The sequence below is a fragment of the Lampris incognitus genome, chromosome 17 (genome assembly GCF_029633865.1).
Source record: "Lampris incognitus isolate fLamInc1 chromosome 17, fLamInc1.hap2, whole genome shotgun sequence".
Lineage (NCBI taxonomy): Eukaryota > Metazoa > Chordata > Actinopteri > Lampriformes > Lampridae > Lampris > Lampris incognitus.
In genome coordinates this window covers 12,054,743-12,081,628 of record NC_079227.1, presented here as the reverse complement: position 1 = coordinate 12,081,628, position 26,886 = coordinate 12,054,743, and the positions used below count along the sequence as shown (strand labels likewise).

The 26,886-nt window shown below is 46.0% G+C and overlaps 1 protein-coding gene across 1 annotated transcript in view; it reads left to right on the top strand.

Annotated features, from left to right (window-relative positions):
- si:dkey-220f10.4 (tubby protein) overlaps positions 1-9,433 on the top strand; it is a 12,018-nt gene extending 2,585 nt beyond the window's left edge. Inside the window, exons 2-10 of the mRNA XM_056297656.1 lie at positions 519-678; positions 1,510-1,743; positions 3,128-3,291; positions 3,588-3,749; positions 4,482-4,594; positions 4,798-4,912; positions 5,398-5,496; positions 8,090-8,261; positions 9,300-9,433. Coding sequence (XP_056153631.1) covers positions 519-678; positions 1,510-1,743; positions 3,128-3,291; positions 3,588-3,749; positions 4,482-4,594; positions 4,798-4,912; positions 5,398-5,496; positions 8,090-8,261; positions 9,300-9,433 — 1,353 coding nt within the window. The remainder of the gene's footprint in view (positions 1-518; positions 679-1,509; positions 1,744-3,127; positions 3,292-3,587; positions 3,750-4,481; positions 4,595-4,797; positions 4,913-5,397; positions 5,497-8,089; positions 8,262-9,299) is intronic.
- Positions 9,434-26,886: the final 17,453 nt, after the last annotated feature.

The window sequence follows — 26,886 nt, the reverse complement described above, 5'->3', positions numbered from 1 at the left end:
GGAAGGCGGTGGGCCATCTGCTGTAGACATTTTTTTTGTCAATACAAGTGTAACCGGTTATTTTCTTGCCCGGTGCGGGATTCGACACGGGGTGTATTGCACCACAAGGCGACATCACTAACCGCTCGGCTAAAGGGTCAAACCTTATAGCTAGGGGCTAACGTGTCTCATTAGTCGTTTACACAAGTTTAAAATCTGCCCCCCCCTCAAAAAAATGAATACTCGTCAATGAAAACAATTAGCTGTTTGGCATGGGACCAGAATAACAATGTCAGATAATTTGAGTATTACTCCAACCACGGAACATGATCTTGGAGTACTTCTACGATGAGCTGTCAGAAAGTGAGGGGAGTCTGGAAAGCATTTCATTATATCGAAAGGATGTTGGGAATAAAAGAGTAATTCCAGCATTGTTCCCGTTACCAGCACCAGTAGTAAGCCTTAACTGAGTGACAGCATGAGCTTAAAAAAACCTTCAGGTCAAAAAACAAATACGTAATGGTCCACCTCTCCCACAGAGGACTCTTCTGATGAAGAAACAGCAGAGGAGGAGGGCGGACACGCAGATGGTGCTAGCCAATCGCGACGCTCGGCCTAAAAACCGGAAGCACAAGGCGGGCAGCTCAGATGAGACGGCTCTGCTGATCAGCCAATCACACAGCAGCTCTTCTCTAAACGGTTTGTCACGTAACGTACTTATTTCTATCACAACAGGTAGTTATGTGAATAAATCAACCTCACGGCAACATCAGCAATAACGACAACAAAAATGACTTAATTGAGAAATAACTGAATTAATTAATGATGCCATGAGCAGTTGTTCCCAATCTGGCCTTCAGGTACCATCAATACTGCTGGTTTTCTATTCTGCCAGGTAGTTAATGCAGGTGGATGTAACTACCTGGCAGAACGGAAAACCAGCAGTACCTAAAGATCATATTGAGAACCACTGAACTCAGTACTTTGTAATGTAATACTTGTACTGTAATACTTTGTAATATGACACCACACTACCGCTCTTATATTATTGGCTTTGTATTGTAGTGAATTCGGGGGGCAGCCGGGAGCCGCCGCCGCAGCCGGGGCGCGAACCCGACTGACTGCGCTAACCAGTCAACTAAAGGGTCCGGCCCGTTAGCCAAGGGCTAGCGAGTCTAGTCATCCGTGGTCGTTACACTACCCCCCTCCTTTGGGGGGGGGGGCACGTCCGCGCGCTTCAGCATACCAGCTCCCTCACGCCTCTGGCGCACGTGGCCTCACGGTCTCACCATCCCACTTCCGACATCAATGTAGCAAATTCAGGGGGCAGCCGGGAGCCATCTTAGCCGGGGCGTGAACCCGGGTCGGACCCTGGTTAACGTATACTCCCTGAATTCGCTACAGTGTGATGTTTTCATTCATCTTTTTTTCCCCTTACGTATCACTTCTGAGTATTTTGAAAAGCACTATAAGATGAAACCACGATGAAACAACTGCTGCAGCTACGCACTTTCCCCGGGTCTGCCACAGATTGCCAGGTTGAACATGCCCATGATAACCCACTAGAGGAGATCACTCTGGGAGAAGATGGCGTCGAAACAACCATGACATCTGACGAGGTGCCTCTTAAAAAGCCCATCACACCCAAAACGATGGATCTGGAGATCCACGGAGAACCACAGCCGTTGAGTGAAGGAGAGAACGACGTCGAGGTGGAGGGGAAGAAGACGAAGAAGAAAGCAGTGAAAAAGGAGAAAGCCAAGCGTAAGAACATGAATACTCTCACATCTCTTGCTCGTGCGTCTTAATTTGCGCGCGCGCGCTTTAAATCTAGGGCTCCTTTCTTGTAATAAACAATTCATGAACGACCCACGTGTTTTTATTTTCAGAGTTGGAACAGGGCGAGGAAGAGGAGACAGAGAAGGAGAAGAAGGCAAAAAGGACAAAGAAGAAGAATGAAGGGAAGGGTTCGGCCTCGGAAGACAAAGAGAAGAAAACCAAGTGTCTAATTAAAGCGGGTAAGAGGAGCTTGTTTTGATGTGTTGGTGAATCAATCGCCCATAGAAGAGAACACTGAGCAGAACAAACCCAACATCTGGCATCTCTGAACAACCCCGGCGGAGGTGAAATGGTTCTGCTTACGTGAAAGCATAGTATGACTCAACAGGGCTAGCGCATTGTACCAAAGTAACAAACACACACACACACACACACACACACACACACACACACACACACACACACACACACACACACACACACACACACATTCTCTCTCTCTCTCTCTCTCTCTCTCTCTCTCTCTCTCTCTCTCTCTCTCTCTCTCTCATTATGTTGTTGTCATATAGGCCAGATTGCTATTTATATCCACTGTTTTAAATAGATCAGATTGTACTTATCACTTATGAGATTAGTTTTCTGATGTATTGTCCTGTTTTTATTTCTGTATTAATTGTTGTTTCTTTGCCTGCCCAGGGACCGCATATGCAAATTAGCTGCCGGCTAACTTCGGTGCAATTGTGCGTTGTCCCTGTCAAATAAACCATTCTCTCTCTCCCTCTCTCTCTCTCTCTCTCTCTCTCTCTCTCTCTCTCTCTCTCTCTCTCTCTCTCGCTCTCTCTCTCTCTCTCTCTCTCTCCCCCTCCCTCCCCCCGGATATCAGCATTCAGCAGGCAGAATGTCATTCCGTCCTGCAAAGATTTGGCTTGCTCTCGCAATCACAGCGAACGGCATCTAATAAGCGTTTCGAACGTCCGTGAACTCGCTGTTTATCTGCGACCGTCCCGTTAGAATAAATGAGTCTGGTTTGCGTTGATTTGTGGCTGCCATTCCCGTCGCCGAACAGCAGAGGTCAGCATTCAAGCAGAGTTGGACGAAGAACGCTCAAACGGCCCCTTTTCTTTTGCAGAGAAAGCTTTCTCGGAGCCGCCAGGCACCGAGGTCGACCCAGTTGACGACTTGGCTCGGCTGGAGATGAATAAACCAGACGATAGTGATGATGAAAAGGAGGGGTTTTTCCAAAAACCCGTACCTCAAGCCCCCAGGAGAAAACAACCCAACACATGTGAGCCGGCCTCCGTTGCTGTGCACCACTAAAACCAGCGGCGCGCTTTTTAACACAACAGTGACGCCTGCTTTATCTCCACAGCCAGGTGCCAAATAAGTGACAGCGAGAGCAAAGATGACGAAATTCCCGAGAAAGAAAAGAACCCGAGGAAGAAAAAGAGGGGAGAGAAAGTGGAGATAAACCTTGCGTCCCTGAATACCAATTACCGGGAGAGGTCGTCCTCAGACAGCGACTCTATCGAGAGGGTGAGACCAACAAAACAAAGCAGTTTTTCCTTCAAATGGCAAAGAGTTCACACAGAAATCCCACAAGTATGTGACGTTCTCCCATGCACGAAGAACCCAAAGATCAATATAGTAACCCATTCAAAACCCATTTTAAAGTGTCTTTTCTGCAAACAAGCCCCCCCCCCCCCCACACACACACATTCTTTAAATGTCAGCACTTTGGAGGTACAAGGTTCTCACTGGACAGCAGGAAGGAAAACAAAAATGTATCTAAAATGTTTTGCAGCATCTCTTCCTCTTCTCCCTCCTTTCAGTCCATGTCTCCCATCTCGGTGGAGGATCTGGAGAAGTTCGCCTTGCGCCCGGCCCCAAGGGAGGTGACCATCCAGTGCAGGATCACGAGGGACCGCAGAGGCGTGGAGAAGGGAATCTACCCCACGTACTACCTGCACATGGAGAAGGACGATGGCAAGAGGGTGTGAAACATTCACAACGTTTTATCCCAGTCATCTCAGATAGTCATGTTTTAGTTTTACTACTGTTTTCATTAAGTCCATCTGGTTTTGACTCCAGTCCTCGGGGCCCCAAGTTCCTCTGTATTTTCACTCTGCCGGGAATTTCAGCCACCTCATCGGGGACTTTTAAGACGAGGTGAACATATCTAAAAACACGTTGGAATAAAAAACCAGCAGTGCTGTTGAGGGCAGCATGGTGGCACAGTGGTTAGAGCGGTTGCCTCACAGCAAGAAGGTCCTGGGTTCAAGCCCTGGGGTAGTCCAACCTTTGGGGTCGTCCTCTGTGTGGAGTTTGCATGTTCTCCCCGTGTCTGTGGGGTTTTCTTCCAGGGGCTCCGGTTTCCTCCCACAGTCCAAAGACATGTAGGTCAGGCGAATCGGCCGTAATAAATTGCCCTTAGATATGAATGTGTGTGTGTGTGTGTGTGTGTGTGTGTGTGTGTGTGTGTGTGTGTGTGTGTGTGTGTGTGTGTGTGTGTGGGCCCTGTGATGGACTGGCGGCCTGTCCAGGGTGTCTCCCTGCCTGCTGCCCAGTGACTGCTGGGATAGGCTCCAGCGACCCCGTGACCCTGAGAGCAGGATAAGCGGTTTGGATGATGGATAGACAGTGCTGTTGAACCCCTGAGGGCAGGAACTGAGAAGCTCTGTTCTAACTCCGTCCCCCCATTCCTCCCGTATCCTGTCGTCTTTCAGGTTTTCCTAATGGCTGGCAGGAAGAGGAAGAAGTGCAAAACCTCAAATTATCTCATCTCCATTGACCCGACGGATCTGTCCAGGGATACCAGCAGCTACATAGGAAAGCTACGGTAGACTTCTGCTCGGTCTCCTGCTCTTTGTTTGCTTGTGTCTATCTTCTCACCATCAATGATATGACAAGGTTGGCGTGTTTCAGATCCAACCTCCTGAGTACGAGGTTCACCGTCTATGACGGCGGAGAGAATCCAGACCCTTTGTTTGCTTGTATCTATCTTCTCACCATCAATGATATGACAAGGTTGATGTGTTTCAGGTCCAACGTCCTGGGTACAAAGTTCACCATCTATGATGGCGGAGAGAACCCAGACAAGAAACCCTTTATCAAAGAAAGTGAATCGGTCCGGCAGGAGCTGGCAGCAGTGTGCTACGTGAGTCCATCCAGACGTCTGTCTCCTGATGTCCCGAGTTATACATATGTAACCAACACACAGGCTTCGACACAATCAATCAACAAATCAATTTGCTCGTTTTATTACGTCTTTGCCCGTCAACTATTTTTACCCACCCTTGAGCTTGTTATACTCGTACACATTGCACCCTTATGCCACCATTACTCATCAACATCCAGACACCTGCTCCTCCCTAAGCAGGTTTCATGTTTACTTTCTACACACACACACACAACTAACCCTAACCAAGACAGTTACACACACACACACACACACACACACACACACACACACACACACACGCACGCACGCAAGCAGTTATTCTATATAAGGGTTAACAATTATTTTCCCCACTTTCAAGCTCACTTTATTGGATTTTTATGTGCAAGATGTGCTGTAACAAGTCTGATTTGTTGATTGATTGATTGATTGATTGATTGATTGATTGGATTTTCCTACTCCAGGAGAAGAACGTTCTAGGTTTCAGGGGTCCAAGGAAAATGACAGTGATCATCCCTGGCATGATGGAGAGTGATGAGAGAGTTTGCATCCGCCCCAAAAGTGTAAGTTAAAACTAACCTCATCATCTATTTAAAAGCCTACAGGATGTGAGCAGTTTATTTTCTATAACCAGGAAGTCACAGGAAGTTGAAGTCCAAGATAGAAAAAAAAAACTTTTTTGTTGGGGATGTAGCCAAAGAGCGGCATTACAAAACGAACATAGTTGGGTTGGGATGACTAATTGCATGTAGAGGCTCACACCATTTCCCCCACACCCGCTCACAGCTGTACAGGCTCACCACCTGTAGGAAGCACCCGTTATAATGGCAGGAAATATTACCCCTATCACCCCATCCAGGGTAACACCGGGGCTTGCATAGGGCAGCAGTGGCTCAGGAGGTAGAGCAGGTCGTCCAGTAACTGGAGGGTTGCTGGTCCAATCCTCAGGTCCTCCTTACAAAAATGTTGATGTGTCCCTCCCTGAGCAAGACACCGAGCCCCAAACTGCTCCTGATGAGCTGGTTGTTACCTTGCACGGTTGACACCACCATCAGTGTATGAGTGTGTGTGTGTGTGTGTGTGTGTGTGTGTGTGTGTGTGTGTGTGTGTGTGTGTGTGTGTGTACACCAGAAGCTCTGCAAAACACTCTGTCGGCAGTTGTAACTGCGTACAGGAGAATGGGACTGATTATCAACACCCAAAAGACAGAGGTAATCTGTCAGTTGACTGCCGGCCTCCCAAACCACCCAACAACCTTCACAGCAGAAGGGCAACAACTGGCCGCTGTTCCTGCCTTCAAATATCTGGGAAGCATGCTATCCGACACCTGCAAAATAGACGTTGAGATTCAGCACCGCCTCAAACAAGCCTCAACATCTTTTGGCCGTCTAAGGAGAAGGGTTTTCCAAAACAGCAACCTCAGTCTCCACACCGAAGTGCTTGTTTACAGAGCAGTGTGCATCTCCACACTACTCTATGGGTGTGAGGCATGGACCATCTACAGCCACCATCTCAGAAGCCTGGAGGCCTTCCATGTAAAATGTCTCCAGAGGACCCTCGGCATTACTTGGGAGGACAGAGTGCCACACACAGAGGTGTTGGAGCGGGCAGGCAGCTGCAGCGTGGAGTCTACCCTAAACCACCATCAACTCAGGTGGCTTGGGCGTGTTATTCGCATGCCCAGCGAACAACTCCCACGAAAAGTCCCCTACGGCCAACTACGCCTTGGCCAACGCACTGCTGGTGGGCAGAAGAAGCGGTTCAAAGACCAAATGAAGACCACACTAAAAAGATGTCAGATCAACCCCTCTTCTTTGGAGGAACTTGCTTTCTGCCGCACAACCTGGCGCTCTCACATCTCAGAGGGAGTGAAGTACATGGAAAACCAGCGCACACAACACCGTGTAGCAAAGCGTGCGAAGAGGCATGCTCGCAAAGCTACCCCTACCCCCTCCAGCACCACTTTTACATGCCCGGTCTGCAACCGCAACTGTGCATCCAGGATCGACTATTCAGCCACCAAAGGACCCACAAATAGAAAAAGATGGTCATCATCGGGCACGATGGACGGCCGGCGGGGCGGGCGGGGTAAATATCTGAGGCATTAATTGTAAGTGCTATATAAATGCAGTATGCAATCCATTTACAATTTGGATTGAAACAAAGGTTTTGACAATTAACATAAAAACTTTGCACAGTGAAGCAAACCTTAGTTTTTCACACGTTAAGGTCAAGGAAGTTATCGTCACACCAATCAACAAAGGCAGGTGGGGCACAACTGTGATCTGACTCTGTTATGGGCGGTACAGTGGTGCAGTGGTTAGTGGTTAGCATGGTCGCCTCACAGCAAGAAGGTCCTGGGTTCGAGCCCCAGGGTAGTCCAATCTTGGGGGTCATCCCGGGTCATCCTCTGTGTGGAGTTTGCATGTTCTCCCCGTGTCTGCGTGGGTTTCCTCCAGATGCTCCGGTTTCCTCCCACAGTCCAAAGACATGTCGGTCAAGTGAATTGGCCGTACTAAATTGTCCCTAGGTGTGTATGTGTGTGTGTGTGTGTGTGTGTGTGTATGTGTGTGTGTGTGTGGGCCCTGTGATGGACTGGCGGCCTGCCCAGGGTGTCTCCCCGCCTGCTGCCCGATGACTGCTGGGATAGGCTCCAGCATCCCCGTGACTCTGAGAGCAGGATAAACGGTTTAGAGAATGGATGGATGGATGGACTTTGCACAGCAAGTTAAAGTAGATGAGAATGTACAAAATAAAACAGTCTGTGAAATACTGCATTAGTTCACTTCAGAAACATATACCTACATATTAAAGCTACCAGCTTGTTTTAATTTGACTTAATGACCCCTATGGTGATACTGGTAATGTAACTTTAGTAGTTTTGGACCACTCCAAATCCCGGAGACCTATTTGAAATGAAACAGAGTCACCAGTGTTGGTGTGTTGGGACCCTCCACATCGCCACACAAACATGGCTGAACCTGAGTGTTAGATACTGATGCTTGAGCAGCTATTATGTGTTGATAAAGACCTTCTATCTAGCAAGAGAAAGTATCAAAACTGACATTTGTTTGTATGTGAATGTCCAGGATTGTTGGTTTTCACTCTCGTTATGAAGACTTTATAAGAGGTCCCCCTTTTGCTCTGCCCTGGCAGGATATCGAGACTCTGATGGTTCGCCATGAGAACGGAAACACGGACAACCTGGTCACTCTGATGAATAAGTCCCCCAGCTGGAACGAACAGACCCAATCCTATGTGTTAAATTTCCACGGACGCGTGACCCAGGCCTCGGTCAAAAACTTCCAGATCATTCACCCCGATAATGGTGAGATGGTCGATAACATAATGACGATTTGTACCCAACATGGTCCACAAGTGGCTGCCAGTCTATTGCTTCTACCCATTTTGTTTGTTATTGTTTGTTCAGCTTGTCTCTGGTGACAAAACTAAAACCATTTACATGCAAACCAATGCATCAGTTACTAGAAATCATCTGTTTAAGACAATGATTTGATTAAAGCGTTTGCATGGTTCAGAATAATGTGATTTCTCTTAATACCCAGGTTTATACATGGATATGAATAAAGAGCTGTCGAGTGCAAAAGACAAAAAGAAGAAATCAGCACACCTGATCGTATGACAGATAAGCGCTACAGCACATAGATAACGATATTTTGTTGAAGGCAGTGAGCGAGGGCGTATTGTGAGGGCGTATTGCCATCACATTGTCAAATCCCCACACATGACTGCACAACTTCCTCCCTACCTTTAGTAACTACAGTTGAGGCGCCCTTGAGCAAGGCATTTTCTCAGTTGCCAACAGGGCAAATCCTTGATGTCAATATGTGAAACAAAATCCTCAGTAATTACTATCCTTCCTTAAGTCGTGTGATATTTAGATATTCTTGGGTGCCTAGACAGGGTTCCCACTCCTTTTAAAGAAATCATTTTTGGGGACTTGTCAAGGTAATTAACCAAGACATCATTCGGTATTAACCATCCGTGGAACTCTCATCAGTCTCTGAATGGACTGTGCGACTTTTCGCTGCTCACTGAACAAACCGACCAAACTTCACACACTGACATCACACCTCAGCTGATAAAAATCTGATCTCAGCTAGAAAATACGTTACAAACGTAATCTCAGCGAGTAAAAATAGGATTTCATAACCTAACTTTACAATTTTCAATGACCTCAATAGTATTTTCAGGAAATTTTATCAGTTTTATCCTTTTCTAGCTGGAAAACTTGCGTATAAAATAACAGGTTGTCCAGGACAAATGGGAACCCTGCTAGATACTTTATTGTTGAAGTGTTGTTTATGCGCTTGTTGCGCTCTCTCTCTCGCTCTCCCTCTCTCAGAGGATTACATCGTGATGCAGTTTGGCCGCGTTGCAGAGGACGTGTTCTCCATGGACTACAGTTTCCCTCTGTGTGCCCTACAGGCCTTTGCCATCACCCTCTCCTCCTTTGACGGGAAACTGGCCTGCGAGTGACTGAGGCTAATGTGCCACCCACCACGATGGAGCGTGTTGCTGTTTGATAAATCTCATTCGCATTGAGTGAGAATTTTTAATTGAGAGAATTGTTTCTGTTGACAGTATTTTCAAAATGCCTTTAACCAGTTCAGATTTGGAGGGCAATGGCACTTTGTTTTTATCAACGTAGAAATTTAGATGTCAAGTTCAAGCTATGATCACCGTCTCCTGCAAGGTTAGCTTCTCATTTTTGGCTGGACCAGACCAGCAAGCCAGCCCTACACACGCAGATGATAAGATAAGAATCAGATGATCAGAAATTTCAGATGATAAGAAATTTGCTGTTCGTTCACCGCGAGGTAGAGCACGAAGCATAGTGCAGACACTTGGTGCAGAGACAAACCGCAACGCAGGTATACGTCATCAAAGCTAACTTCAGCATTGCATTTGACTAATTTCATAAACTATACGCCTATTCACAAACCGGGTAGCCCCATCTGACTGGTGACATTTCGCCATGCATTACTTTTCCTGCCGAGATCACGTATGTTTTTAATACCGTGTAAAAGAGTTTGGGGAACTCTGAAACACAGCTTTTCGTCCATCACTACCTCCCAACCAACGATCAGTTTCATGTGCAAATATGGGCGTGACCAATAACTACAGTTTCGAAGGCCATGTGTACTATTCACAGAGGACTTGGAAATGTTTGCAATCACAGAATTGTAAGATGACGACCGATGTACTCTAGCCCCCCCCCCCCCCCGCCCCCTCGGTTCAGGGATGGTCGTTCCCTCTTCATATAGATGGCCTCTTTGACTCCCCGTTCAAACCAGCGTTCCTCCCTATCAAGGATGTGCACATCCTCATCCAGATGAACTGATTCAACCTTCTTTGATTTTCTCACCTGGATTATTGAGCATGCATAAATGCATTTGTAGCATCCCCACCGAATGATGGTCAACACCCCAATTGATGATTTTCCATTTATGTACAATCTCCAAACCACCGTAACAGCTAGATATAAAGCACAAACAGAAATACATTAACTATATAGCCATGTGGCTTCACGCGTTACCCTAGCTTAACATTAGCTCACATCTGTTAACAGATACTCAACTTAGAAGAGCTGCGAGGTTCCTTAAGGCTTCAAAATTACGTCAAAGTACGAAAACACACAACAATACAATACAAAGAGCACTAACCTTGTGCCTCTTCGGAGGGTGCTAATACAGTAAAATTCGACTTAATGAGATCTCACTTCACCGTTACTGTTCCTTCTTTCGTTTCCGACAGGAAATACTAAGAATCAATTCTTAATTTCAGAATAAAAGTCCCTCAAAGCAAACAAAATAGGAAAGCCTGTAATACATATGTAAACTACTAATAACACACGTTAGTCCCTAGCTAACGGGTCTGACCCTTTAGCCGAGCGGTTAGCGATGTCGCCTTGTGATGCAGTCCAGCCCGTCTCGAATCCCGCACCGGGCAAGAAATTAACCGGTTACACATATTTAAAACATTAAACCTGCAATCATATGAATAAGTGGTTGTCCAACGGGGGAATCTCTTTAGAGTTAAACTTAGAATTGGGTTAGCTACAGCAATTATAACCTTTTTTTTAACACGAACGTATAGCTTAACCGTATCATGTGATATGCTACTCCAGTAACGACAACAGATGAACATGTAATATCCAGGAATTCACATTATATAGACTCTACCACTGACTATCCCTGTGACAAATTGGCCACATTGATCATACACGGTCCAGCCATATACTGGTGTAAACTACTAATAAGGCACGTTAGTCCCTAGCTAATGGTTCTAGCCCTTTAGCCGAGCGGTTAGTGATGTTGCCTTGTGATGCAATACACGCTGTATCAAATCCCGCACCGAGCAAGAAAATAACCGGTTTTGCCCCAAAATTGTTTTGTGTTCTGTAACTTACAGGTTCATTGTAGCACAATCTACTGCAGTACACTAATACACCAAGCTGTATGGGATGTGCACAGAGATTCAGATGTTTTAAAAAAAACTTCACTGCTTTGTTGGTTTAACTTGACTAAAGAGCCCTTATTTTCTATTTGGTTACAGCTGAAAACTTAAGCCACTCGCTCCGTTTTCTCTCAGTGCATCGTATTCTTTCTGCAGACGGATCTCTACCGGACATGTGCAATATGAAATAACTGATGACTACGTCATGACATCAGCTTGTCAGCATTAAAACGTTTATACCAATGGTTCCCGACGCGTCACTTGTTTAACTTGATGTTTTTGCATTCACTTCAAACTCTCTTATTGGGTGATTCTGGCTCTCCCTCTTCATCTCTCCAGTTGTTTTTTATATGTTAGTCATGCTGTATTACTGGAAGCTGCGTTTTCTTCTGAGTCCCAACGGGCCCCAGGACCGAACCTGGCAGCACGCCAGATAATTTGACTTCCGAGACTCGCGCGTCTTCGCTCCTCTGGGGGCTCGTTCGTCAGTCGTTCGTACGTGCAACTTTGGTTTTCCACAGCCGTAGAAGTGTCCCAGCTCTCGACATTGGCTGACGGGCAGGGCAAAGCCTGATGGTTATTTGTCATCCCTTCTCCCTAATATCCGTCGTCTCCCTCTTGCAACGAGCCATCGCCCAGGCTTGCAGAGACCTATCAGAGGTAGTCAGCTGATGTCTACATCCAGGGGTCCTACACTGGTGTCTGAGACAAAGCTCGGGGTTGAAAACGTCCACGGGTGTGTAAGAACAAATGTGTACGTGCGGACGATTGATGAATGAGGCCCCTGATTTCTTATTAGTCAATTTCGAAATGTGTCCGTTTAAACATGTCTGTGCCGCTGACTCGCTCATCTCCTTCGGCATCTCAGTCACAAGGACGGAAGCAGACTTATCACAGTTCTGGCTGTTGAGTAATATCAGAAACTTTAACAGAACCTCAGATCTGCCAAGCGGCTTTCAAAACAAGCCCGTGTTTCAGAGAGAGAGAGAGAGAGAGAGAGGGAGAGAGAGGGAGAGATGCTATCAGGTCCGAGAAAACGAAAATGGGCCATAGTTGAGTTTCGCGGTAGATAAATTTGAGAGGTGACTGTTTAAATAGCACGACACCAACCAAGATGCGCATGCAGCCGGCGGCTGCGGCGGCGCGCGCGGTGCAGATGCTCTGCTCGCGTGTGTAGTCTTCCCCCTGTCACCTGACCGCCGAGCTACGTTAAGAAGCAGAGACGCGGTGAAGCGCCCTGTTGAGCAAGTTCACCTCCGACTTTTCGCTGTTAACTCTTCAGCTTGTCGCCGGGGAGAAGCTCCAGCTGTTGGAGCGTTTTCAGGAACGTTGTTGTGATGCAGCTGTTTTCTTCATTACATGCATCTCGAAATGACCGTCTTTCCCTTCGAGTTCATCGAAAATATGAAAACCATGCATGTGGGCAGTTATCTGAAGTGCAACCTTTTCTTGCTGCTATTCAAACACGCAAAACGCGCGCGCGCGCGCGCGCACACACACACACACACACACACACACACACACACACACACACACACACACACACACACACACACACACACACACACACACACACACACACAGTCATATAAACACCCAGATACACAGTTGCTGGATAGTCTGTTGTAACCTGAAACGTAAAGAACGGGTGGCAGCATGTGAAGACTGACAGTCAGTTGGCTGATGAACTCAATATTAGAAGCAGGACAGATGCTGAACTCACTGATAAAATCACACAAAGTTGTGTCCTTAAACACCCGGGTCACTTCATCTTCTGTAGAATCAAACACGCTATCAGATAACTTTTGTAAAACACACACACACACACACACACACACACAGACACACACACACAGACACAGACACACACACACACAGTACACACACACACACACACACACAGAGTACACACACACACGGTACACAGACACACACACACAGACACAGAGACACACACACACACACACACACACACACACACACACACACACACACACACACAGTACACAGACACACACACACACAGAGTACACACACACACACGGTACACAGACACACACACACAGACACAGACACACACACAGTACACAGACACACAGTACGCAGACCCACACACAGACACACAGTGCACAGACACACACACACACACAGTACACAAACACAGTACACACAGTACACACAGTACACAGAGACACACACATATACAGACACACACACAGACACACACTCAGTACACACACACAGACACATACAGACACATACATAGTACACACACACACAGACACACACAGTACACAAACAGTACACACACACACACACACACACACACACACACACACACACACACACACACACACACACACACACACACACACAGTAGACACGCGGCCACCTAATTCTTTTTAAATGTCACTTCATTCTCCAACAGTACAGACCGCAGCTCTTCAGAAACGGTGCAGATGAAGACTGAAGCACATTCGGCCAGATGTTCATCTCAGCTGCGGTCCAGACAGGTCTGACCTGTCTGGCCTGGTCTAAACCGTAAGACCAAGAGATAACAGCAGGTTGGCGTGAAGCTGGCGGTATAGCGTGTCAGAGGCGAACAGCTCTTTTTGCACAGATATTCAATGAAGAAGAAAAAAGAATAACCTTGAAGGAGTTCATCTTAGCAGGAACCCCATGTTTCCATGTTGGTCTGTCCAGTCTTGATACCCAAATATATACAATAAACCCATGACAGACATTTTACTTATGAATAAAAGGTCCACAGAGAAAACCAAGTCTTGGATGGAGAACCTGTAAGGCCCTCCTCTGAGGTTCTCCTTAAGCTCCACCTTCAATCCACCTTGTAGTGTATGGAGATACACACGAAAGCAAATGTTTCTATTTGCAGTAATGTGTATTTTATGTTTGACCTCTGACCCTCGATGTCTATTTGGTTGTGTATGTTGTATAAATGTACGCGCGCCACTCTGGTGCGCGCCCCTTGGAAGAAGACAGAGCAAGAGGGTCACTCATGTGTTTCCGTGCCTGCTTAACGCAGTCGTTTTGTAAGGTTACTACGGTCTAGCCAATAAAAGAGGAAGACCAAGATACACCTTGATCGCTGTATGATTCGGTTATCCTGTAGATCAGTGGTTCTCAACCTTTTTGGGGTCCTGGACCCCCTGCGTATTTTTGATCTACCCTGAGGACCCCTCCACCTGATCTTGGGGGAGGGGGGTTGCAATTTGATAGAAACAGTAGAAACTGCATTTTAAATTGCATTATAGCATTTATTCACTCTTTGAGGCAAAAATAAGAGCTTTCAGTTGTAACTTAGATATAGTTAACAAAACAGAATTCTTATGCAGTAACTTTCAGATATATGTAACAAAACAGAATACGTATTCAGTAACTTTCAGACATATGTAACAACAGAATTTTTATGCAGTAACTTTTAACAATGCAAACGGGAGCGAGATCTCTTATTAAAATACAAGAAATTACACTTGTGAAACAGATGTAATTAGAGAAAAAAGTCCTGTTACCCTTTATAGTTTAGGTAGATAAAGGTCTCAGTCACATTTGAGTAAAATAATCCTATTTCTATAAATGTCATAGGATCTTTTTTTTAAAGATATTTTATTTTCACGGACCCCTTGCAATTACACCACGGACCACTAGGGGTCCGCGGACCCCCGGTTGAGAAACACTGCAGATACACGACAAGTTTTGGCCACGAGGATGGGATCTTCCTCTTTATTTTTATGTGCAACGGGTGGCTCCCGTCTTGACCGGTAATGTTTTAACGATGCTAGTGTAAACTACTAATAAGACACGTTAGCCCCTAGCTAACGGGTCTGACCCTTTAGCCGAGCGGTTAGTGATGTCGCCTTGTGGTGCAGTACACCCCGTGTCGAATCCCGCCCCGGGCAAGAAAATAACCGGTTACACGAGCAGCTTAGCAGCTAACGTATGCGATGGCACTGTATAGTACAGATACAGGACTGCAGTTCGACGAAACGGCGGAAACCTTCGACAGTTACGAAGAAAGGCTTCTGCAGTTCTTGTCTGCTAACAAAACTGAGCAAGATAGGAGAAGAGCCGTATTTTCGTCCGTGGTTGGACCGAAGAATTGTGCCTTGCTAAAGGCCTTGATATCACCGATCAAGTTCAGTGAAGTTGCTTTTGCAACTGTATTTTTTTTGCCCGGTGCGGGATTCGATACGAGGTGTACTGCACCACAAGTCGACATCGCGAACCGCTCGGCTAAAGGGTCAGACCCGTTAGCTAGGGGCTAACGTGTTTTATTATTAGTTTACAATGGCAAATGATGATGGAATTAACGAACAATTTCGAATGCGCGAATTCTGGATTAGAAAGCACGCAGAAGGGACAGTCATCAGCGCTCTCGGTGTCTCCGAGAGCGCTGATGTAGCAGAGTTGAAAATGACCTCACTCAGATAAAGTGAAATCTCCTAAAATGTGTATTTTAACATGTTATTGTAATCCAATGCTTTTTGATGGTTTGTGTAAACCCCAGATGTTGTACCGCATTCACTAAGGTTAAACATGAGGCTGCGCGACTGTTTGTCTATTTACTCTCGCTTTGACACATTTTGGGCATTTGCGCGACCCGTACTTTAGAGCTAGACCATCTCCGCTGGAGGTAAGCAGGCTTTGGGAGCGCTCCGTGCATAATTTGATATTTTAATACATGAACATGTTTTCTTTGCAAACTATGGGTTGGATATAAATGTACACTACCGTTCAAAAGTTTGGGATCACCCAAACAATTTCGTGTTTTCCATGAAAAGTCACACTTATTCACCACCATATGTTGTGAAATGAATAGAAAATAGAGTCAAGACATTGACAAGGTTAGAAATAATGATTTGTATTTGAAATAAATTTTTTTTTACATCAAACTTTGCTTTCGTCAAAGAATCCTCCATTTGCAGCAATTACAGCATTGCAGACCTTTGGCATTCTAGCTGTTAATTTGTTGAGGTAATCTGGAGAAATTGCACCCCACGCTTCCAGAAGCAGCTCCCACAAGTTGGATTGGTTGGATGGGCACTTCTTTGAGCAGATTGAGTTTCTGGAGCATCACATTTGTGGGGTCAATTAAACGCTCAAAATGGCCAGAAAAAGAGAACTTTCATCTGAAACTCGACAGTCTATTCTTGTTCTTAGAAATGAAGGCTATTCCATGCGAGAAATTGCTAAGAAATTGAAGATTTCCTACACCGGTGTGTACTACTCCCTTCAGAGGACAGCACAAACAGGCTCTAACAGGTACTATTTAATGAAGATGCCAGTTGGGGACCTGTGAGGCGTCTGTTTCTCAAACTAGAGACTCTAATGTACTTATCTTCTTGCTCAGTTGTGCAACGCGGCCTCCCACTTCTTTTTCTACTCTGGTTAGAGCCTGTTTGTGCTGTCCTCTGAAGGGAGTAGTACACACCGGTGTAGGAAATCTTCAATTTCTTAGCAATTTCTCGCATGGAATAGCCTTCATTTCTAAGAACAAGAATAGACTGTCGAGTTTCAGATGAAAGTTCTCTTTTTCTGGCCATTTTGAGCGTTTAATTGACCCCACAAATGTGATGCTCCAGAAACTCAATCTGCTCAAAGAAGTGCCCATCCAACCAATCCAACTTGTGGGAGCTGCTTCTGGAAGCGTGGGGTGCAATTTCTCCAGATTACCTCAACAAATTAACAGCTAGAATGCCAAAGGTCTGCAATGCTGTAATTGCTGCAAATGGAGGATTCTTTGACGAAAGCAAAGTTTGATGTAAAAAAAATCTTATTTCAAATACAAATCATTATTTCTAACCTTGTCAATGTCTTGACTCTATTTTCTATTCATTTCACAACATATGGTGGTGAATAAGTGTGACTTTTCATGGAAAACACAAAATTGTTTGGGTGATCCCAAACTTTTGAACGGTAGTGTATATAAGTTGTACTAACTGTTGCTCTCGAAAAGTAACGATAGAAAGTGATTTGTAAGTGTTTTAACCGAGTTAGAGTATAATTTTGGCGGCAACCACGCTGCGCTGTGCGTTATGGAGAGCATTGTTCTTATTGTGGTTTTTATGCTATTTTAGACTTGTATGCAGTCGCGTTGCAGCAGAAATCTCATGGATTGTTGTTTTATTTGTGAATGCAGGTACGTGGTTTATGTATAATGTAAATGTGCAAGAACTCGGTTATGAATATTGCCAAGAGTCAAGAATTTCTATGTTAAAACTATACGATCACTCAGTGCGCTATGCCAGTGCTGTCTGTCCTTTTGTTTGGTTTGTTTTGTACTTCTGTTTACACGAAGATTAATGAGTTGTGCATTTTGATTTCCATGTAAGTGTAGTATGCTATGCAACGCATGAGGTTAGCCAGGAGAAACATCGTTTGCTAGCTCATGCACGAGAGAGCTAGACCATATCCGCTGGAGACTTGTATGCAGTCGCGTTGCAGTGGAAATCCCATGGATTGTTGTTTTATTTGTGAATGCAGGCAATAAAAGCCGCTGTTAGGAACCCCTGGTCTGAACCTCTATCACGAACACCTGCACAAGTGAGGGTCGTTACACTGGACTGCGCGGAACCAGATGGAGGTCAGCGACAGCCACCAGGACCGCTACAGGTGCCTCGGGAAAGGACACGGACCGGGGAGCTGCCGCTTCAAAGACTTCCGGTGTCGCGGATGTGGAAAGAACGGACGCCTGGAGCGAGCCTGTCGGAACAAGCGCACCGACGCCGGTAGGGACCAAGGGATGCGGTCTGCTGGACATTCGTCTGCCCGCCCGCCTCGGACCAAAGGCGGCCCAGAGGTGAACTTTGTGGACCAGGCAGACGCAACTCGCGAACCGGACTCAGGGACTGATTCTGAACAGCGAACTGATATGAGAGTGTATTCAGTAAAGACCGAGTGTGAGTATGTGAAACCTTACGAGGTGATGGTAAAATGCAATGGTGTTAGGATGTACATGGAGAGCAGCAACGTCAGTTATCTCAGAGAGGCTGTACAAATCAAAACTGGAAGGGTCGAAATTGCATTCATGTGACGTTACATTGAGAACATACTGTAGCGAATCGGGGGACAACGCAACCGCAGGAACTGCCGTGGCCGGGAAGCGAACCTGTATCGCCCGCACCGCAGGAGACATCGCTAACCGCTCGACTAAAGGGTCAGACCCGCCAGCCAGCGGCCAGCGTGTCTTCTTATTCATGCACGTTACAAAACGCAGACCAACCGTTAGCTTTGTTGGGTAAAATCCTAGTGAATGTGCAATGTGGGAAGCAGCATTTACAGCCGCCCTTGCTAGCGGCCCGTGGTAAAGCACCGGCGCTGATGGGGCGTGGTTGGATTCGAGTGGTCAACTTAGGTTGGTCAAAAGGGAATCGCGTTGCCGCATCTGCCCCAGTGGAGCAAGTGTGCTCAGAGCAGTTTTCAGCGCAGACCTAGACCGTGCAAAAGGCCTCACTGCATCCTTGCGTGTATCACCGGATGCTATACCAACATTTTGCAAAGCGAGGCCAGGGCCTTATGCACTGCGTGAAGCCGCGGATAAAAAGTTAATCGAACTCGAACAACAGGGAATTCTCTCTCCTGTGCAGCATAGTGAATGGGCTGCGCCGCTAGTGTGCACTCCGAAAAAAGATGGATCAGTGCGCATTGGCGGAGATTATAAAGTGAAGGTAAATCAGTGGCTTGATGTTGACCAGTACCCACTTCCAAAACCGCAGGATTCATTCTCCACTTTAGCAGGTGGAAAGCATTTCACTAAACCTGACTTGACGCAGGCCTACACTCAGCTCGACATGGATGCGAAAAGTAAGCCGTTTCTCACCATCAATACACACAGGGGTCTCTATGTGTGCAACCGCTTGCCATATGGGGTTGCTAGCGCACTATGGATGAAGTATTACAAGGACTTGATGGCGTGGTACGCTACTTAGACGATATTTTGATAACAGGAACAGATACCACCGCACATCTGCGCAATCTTAAACAAGTGTTACAGAGACTGGAAGAACATGGGCTTAGGTTTAACAAAGAGAAATGCGCCTTCTTTCAGAACAGTGTGGCCTACCTCGGGCATGTAATTGATGCCGAGGGTGTGCACCCAATTAAAGAGAAAACTGAGGCTATTGACAAAGCTCCTGTGCCGAAAAATGTGACAGAATTGAGGTCGTACTTAGCCATGCTTAATTACTATGGAAAATTTATACCAAACCTGTCCAGCGAGATTAAGGCTATGACTGTAATAGGAACTATTGTTAGGAACCATTGTTTAGTTCCTTGTTTACACAGGGGTCGTTTATGTTGCTGCACCTGGAAGAACGGACCGAGCATGATGCATAACCTTACGTGCCGAAGTTATTATTAAAGTTTATAGTCCAGTGGGGTTGAAACGAGTTGTAACGTCTCATTAGTTGAAGGAAACAACACATTTTAACATGGTGGCAGCGGCGGACGACTCGGTTTGAAGTTTGGTTCGGAAAAGTTTCTAGGAGCGGGAGAGCGGTTAGTGTTCCTAAGCAACGTTCAGTATATATTAGCATTAGCTGCTAGCGTGAGACTGCCGTGTGACATGGATGGGCTTAAACCACCGCAAACGTTATGTCTGGACTCAAGCAACCTTTCGAGGACATGGAAGGCCTGGAGGGACGAGTTTGCTCTGTATGTGGATTTAGCCATGGCTGACGCCGATGACAAACAGAGGGTGAAACTGTTCAGCTATCTTGTCGGGGAGAGCGGCAGGGAACTTATGGACACGTTACTGGGCGACACACCGAAGGATGGATGGACGTTAGATGACGTTATCAAGAAGTTTGATGATCACTGCGACCCCAGCGTTAACGAGACTGTGGAACGTTATCGTTTTTTTACAAGAAACCAAGTGGGAAACCAAGAGTGTGTATCGATCCCAAGCCTTTGAACAAAGCTCTAAAGCGCAGTCACTTCCCACTGCCAACCATTGAGGACATTTTACCAGACTTGTCAAAAGCAAAAGTGTTCACAGTGTGTGATGTCAAGAGTGGATTCTGGCATGTGCAGCTGGAGGAGGAGTCCAGCTATTTAACAACATTTGCCACTCCATTCGGACGTTACAGGTGGCTGAGGATGCCAATGGGGATAAGTCCGGCCCCAGAAATCTTTCAGAGAAAGCTCACACAAGCGCTGGACGGTGTACCGGGCTTGTACATTATAGCTGACGATGTACTGATCACAGGCCAAGGGGAAACACAGGAGGAAGCTGAGCGTGACCATGATGGAAAACTGAGACTGTTTCTTGAAAGATGCAGACAAAAGAACATCAAGCCGAACAAAGACAAATTCAAGCTGAGACAAAAGGAGACCACATACATTGGACACTGCCTGACGGCTGATGGACTCAGGGCGGATCCAGAGAAAGTGCTTGCCGTTGAGAAGATGCCGGCACCGACTGATGTGAAAGGAGTGCAAAGGCTGCTAGGTATGGTAAATTATCTAGCCAAGTTTTGTCCCCACCTCTCAGACCAGTGCATAGTGTTGAGAGATTTGACACACAAAAACAGGGAGTGGAACTGGACAGCACAGCACGAGGAGGCTTTCCTCAAATTGAAAGAGACTATAGCAAAGGTCCCAGTACTGAAATATTACAACCCAGATGAGGAACTCACAGTGCAGTGTGACGCTTCAGACACAGGCTTAGGCGCAGCGCTCATGCAGATGGGTAAGCCAATAGCATTTGCAAGCAGAGCACTCACTCAAACAGAGCGTGGGTATGCACAAATAGAAAAGGAGTTCTTAGCAATGGTTTTTAGCATGGAAAGATTTCACCAGTACACATACGGCCGAAAAGTGACGGTGCAAAGTGATCACAAGCCGTTGGAAACAATAGTGAGAAAACCTCTACTAAGTGCACCCAAAAGGCTGCAGGGAATGATGCTGCGCATACAAAAGTATGATCTAGATGTAGTATATGTGCCAGGTAGAGACATGCTGCTAGCAGACACTCTGAGCAGAGCTTATCTTCCTGAGAGTGCACCAGATGCAGAACTAGAGACTGTCAACATGGCACCACACTTACCTATCGCAGCAGACAGGCTACATGATATATGATCTGCCACAAAAGAGGATGAAACACTGCAGCTTCTCATCAAAATGATGCAGCAAGGATGGCCTGATGATAAGTCAAAAACACCAAGGGAAATCAAGCCCTACTTCTCATTCCAAGAGGAGTTAAGCCACCAAGATGGAATAGTGTTCAGGAGTGAGCGCGCTGTCATCCCTGATGCATTGAGGAAAGACATCACTTGCCGCCTACACACATCACATCTGGGTGTGGAAGGATGCCTACGGAGGGCTAGGGAGTGTGTCTATTGGCAGGGCATGAACGACCAAATAAAATAATATATAGCAAAGTGTGACATCTGCAGATCAATGGACATTAAGCAACAAAAAGAAACACTAATGTCACATGATGTGCCAATCAGGCCTTGGGCAAAGGTGGGCACGGATCTGTTCATGTTTGAAAACAAAGACTACCTCATAATTGTTGATTTTTTTCTCAAATTTTTGTGAAATAGATTACCTGGCAGATACCAAGTCAACCACAGTGATACAGAAGCTGAAAGCTCATTTTGCCCGCCAAGGTATCCCAGATATTGTAATCTCGGACAATGGCCCACAGTATTCGTCACAAGAATTCCAGAAGTTCAGTCGACGGTGGGGATTTCAACATAAAACCTCATCACCAGGTTACCCGCAAAGCAACGGCAAAGCTGAGTCAGCCGTTAAGACAGCAAAAAGACTCTTGCTCAAAGCCAAGGCTGCTGGACAGGATCCTTATCTCGCCCTTCTGGACCACCGCAACACACCATCACAGGGTACTGATACCACACCAGCACAGCGGCTGTTCAGTCGCCGTACCAAAACACTACTGCCAACCAAGGCAAGCCTGTTACAGCCGAAAGTTGTGCAGGTGAAACAGGATTTACAAAATAACCAACAACAGCAGAGGGCATACTACGACAGGTCGGCTAAAGACTTGTACACGCTTGCCCCAGGTGAATGTGTGAGAGTTCAGCCTCTCGCACCCCACACTGGCTGGAGAGTGGGCAAGGTGCTGAGGCCGGTCGATAGGAGATCCTATGAGGTCCAGCTGCACACGGGTGGTGTCATCAGGAGAAATCGCAGACACCTCAAGCATGCACCAGGGGCAATCTTCACTGACACTATGGACATGGAGATCAGCAGCCCCAGTCAGCCAGAGAGTGTTGAATCCGGACATTCAGAGAGTGTTCCTTCTCGCAGTGTCTTAGCAGGACACAAAACCAAGGACACTGGTGACAGGGCCAACCCTGTTACCACCAGATCAGGCCGCTCTGTTGTGCAGCCGCAGCGATACAAAGACTTTGTGACCTCACACAGATGAATGGATCTGTAGCACTAATGGACTTTGGGGGGGGCATGAATGAAAAAAAAAGGAAAAAAAAGTGAATCACAAATGTTGTGTACATGTGTTCTTGTTCACCTGGTTATCTGCAAGTTGAGGTATTCATTTAAACATTGGTTATGTTAAACTGTGAAGAAAAGCCATAGCACTTTGATACACAGTCGTTGATAATGTTAATTTTCATTAGGAGCTATAAGTAACTGATAAATATATGTCATTGTTAATATGAAAAACATTTTGAATGTTGATATTCGTACACTGTTAGTAGCAAAGAGTTTTGTTTGTATTTTATTGTTTACAGCGATAGACAATTAAAAAAATGTATTAAAGGTTCTAAAAAAAAAGAAGAAACTCTGAAAAGAGAAAGGATGTAACAATAGGAACTATTGTTAGGAACCATTGTTTAGTTCCTTGTTTACACAGGGGTCGTTTATGTTGTTGCACCTGGAATAACGGCCCGAGCATGATGCATAACCTTACGTGCCGAAGTTATTATTAAAGTTTATAGCCCAGTGGGGTTGAAACGAGTTGTAATGTCTCATTAGTAGAAGGAAACAACACACTTTAACAATGACTGAGCTCCTACATAAAGATAAAGAGTGGCATTGGACAAGAAAATGTCAAGAGGCGTTTGAGCGTACTAAAGCACAGCTTGTAGCCATGCCAGTGCTTACACATTATGATCCTAAACTGCCTGTGATTTTGGCATGTGATGCTTCGCCCTACGGCATAGGTGCTGTGATTTCACATCAGTTTCTAGACAACAGGCAGAGACCTATAGCCTATGCGTCTAGGACACTCACTAAAACAGAAGTCAACTATTCTCAGATAGAGAAAGAAGCACTTAGCATCATCTTTGGGGTGACCAAGTTTAATGACTATCTGTATGGACAAAAGTTTACTCTGCTTACAGACCACAAACCACTCCTAAAGATACTAGGGCCCAAGACTGGAGTGCTTACATTGGTAGCAGCTAGGCTGCAGAGGTGGTCATTAATTTTAGCAGCATACCAGTATGACATACGTTACAAGCCATCCTTACAACATGCAAATGCGGATGCATTATCGTGTTTACCACTACAGACTCAAGAGGCAGACTCAGATTATAGTTCTGTGTTTAGGGTCTCATTCTTGGATAAAGTGCCAGTGTCCTCACAAGAGATTGCAAAACAGACAAAGACTGATGCAGTACTACAGAGAGTGAAGCACTTCACATTGAATGGTTGGCCAAAGCTTTTGAATGAAGATGAGTTAAGGCCATACTTCATAAGAAACACTGAACTGACTGTTGAATCTGACTGTGTGATGTGGGTTTCCGGGTAATCATACCAGAGGTGTTAAGACCACAGATGTTATGTGAATTGCATGAAAATCACCAGGGAATGGTAAAGATGAAGGCATTAGCCCGTAGTCACTTTTGGTGGCCAAACCTTGATTCTGACATAGAGCCACTGGTAAACAGACACCAACCTGCCACAGCTCCTGTTCACAATTGGAGCTGGCCTAACCGTCCTTGGCAGAGGATACACACAGATTATGCTCAGAAGGGAAAGTTCAGCTTCCTAGTGGTCACTGATAGCTATTCACGTTGGCCAGAAGTAGCTTTGATGGGTAGCACTACATCTGAAAAGACCATAGACGTTTTGAGGGGATACTTTGCCACTTGGGGTCTTCCAGACGAACTTGTGTCTGATAATGGACCACAATTTGTATCTGCTGAGTTTGAAACATTCCTGAAAAACAATGGGGTGAAACACATTAAGAGTTCTCCTTACCACCCAGCTTCTAATGGGGCTGCAGAGCGTTTGGTGCAGAACCTGAAAACAGCTCTTGAAAAGGGAAAGAGTAGTAATATGTAGCATCCACTGCATACACAATTTCCTATTCTGTTATAGGAGTACACCGCAGTCTACTACAGGGAAAACACCTGCAGAATTGTTTCTCAGACGTCAATTCAAAACCAGGTTGTCTCTCACCAAACCTAATTTCGCAGAGTCCATGCAACAGAGACAGGACAGTCAACAGTCCAAGCAAGCAGATAAGTTGGCGCAAGTCAGACACTTCCCACCAAAACAGAAGGTGTTGGTTCGAAACCACAGGGGAGGGGAAGGTGTTTAAATGGGTGCCTGGGGGGAATTGTTAAGACACTGGGTCCTGTCACATATTTTGTGTGTTGATCCACCTTTAATCGATCGCAGTGTTTTCTTCGAACGTGCACTGCACGGCCGTGAAAACTCCCAGACGGGTGTGAAAGCAAACCAACATGACACAGGTATGTATTCATTGTGTATTTCTTTCTTTATGCCCGTGTTGCTATGAGGGCCAAATACACCTTAAAGGAGTTTGTGTGGTGTTGTGTTGCTTGGGTGTTGTGTTGTGTGGTGTGGTGTTATGTTGTGTGGTGTGGTGTGGTGTGGTGTGGTGTGGTGTGGTGTTGTGTTGTTAGGTGCTGTGTTTGTGTTGTGTTGTGTTGTGTTGTGTTGTGTGGTGTTATGTGTTGTATGGTGTGGTGTGGTGTTGTGTGGTGTGGTGTGGTGTGGTGTTGTGTTGTGTTGTGTGGTGTGGTGTTATGTTTGTGTGGTGTGGTGTTGTGTTGTGTGGTGTGGTGTGGTGTGGTGTTATGTGTTGTGTGGTGTGGTGTGGTGTGGTGTGGTGTGGTGTGGTGTTATGTGTTGTGTGGTGTTATGTGTTGTGTGGTGTGGTGTGTTGTGTGGTGTGGTGTGGTGTTGTGTTGTTAGGTGCTGTGTGGTGTTGTGTTGTGTTGTGTGGTGTGGTGTTATGTGTTGTGTGGTGTTATGTGTTGTGTGGTGTGGTGTTGTTAGGTGCTGTGTGGTGTGGTGTTGTGTTGTGTTGTGTGGTGTGGTGTTATGTATTGTGTGGTGTGGTGTGGTGTGGTGTGGTGTTGTTAGGTGCTGTGTGGTGTGGTGTGGTGTTGTGTTGTGTTGTGTTGTGTTGTGTTGTGTGGTGTGGTGTCAGGGAACACATCACATGGGGAAACCTTTGAGCGGCCCAAAGATCTAAGCTCCTGTCATCGTTCACAGACAACTTCCTTTGACCTCTGTGTCGGGGTGTTTCTCTCCAATATATTCATTTGTGTGTAGTACAGTTTAATCCTCCACCCATCAGTGTTTTGTGTGTTATTTCATGATTATTGAGTGTTTGCAGGCAAGTGAAGGAGTTCAAGTATCTTGGGGTCTTGTTCACGAGTGAGGGTAGGATGGAGCGGGAGACTGACAGGCGGACTGGTGCAGCATCAGCAGTAATGCGGACGTTGTACTGGACCGTTGTGGTGAAGAGGGAGCTGAGCTGGAAGGCAAAGCTCTCAGTTTATCAATCAATCTTTGTTCAAACCCTCGCCTATGGTCATGAGCTTTGGGTAGTGGCTGAACGGGTGAGAGGAGGCGCTAGTGCAGACCAGGACACATACCCACATCCAGCTTCCCACCCGCAGACGCGGCCAATTGTGTCTGTAGGAGGTAACACGGGGATTTGAACCGGCGAGCCCTGTTTTGGTAGGCAACGGAATAAACCGCTACACCGCCCGGACACCCTAAGTTCTTGTGTTTTTATGTTGGGTGTCCCAAAAAAAAAGATTAATATTAAAAGCTAAAAGCTAAAGATTAACATGGTTCACCAGCTTGACTTTATCATCCTTTTACTGCTCCCGTTAAGCAGAAAACACCTGGCAGCAGACCCACGACACGTGTAGTTGTGCAACACTGAGCAGGAGGACTGCGTCTAGACTGTCAGCCTTTCTCCCATACGGAATAAAATACAATACCTATCTATACACATGACGACAACACACATCGCTCTTTCCCAACTCATCTGAAAAGATGGTTACAAAGACAACCACGTGGGTGAACCTGCTGTTAATTACGTCAACAATCTGGTGCATGCTCTTTGTTTTAACATAAATTATTTACTTCTTTTTTTTTTTAGATTAGCTAATTTCTACAGTATGTGTATCTATGTATCTGCTGTCTTTGCGGTATATCTGCTGAAAATTGCCCATGCTGGCTAAACAGGCACATTTCCAAAA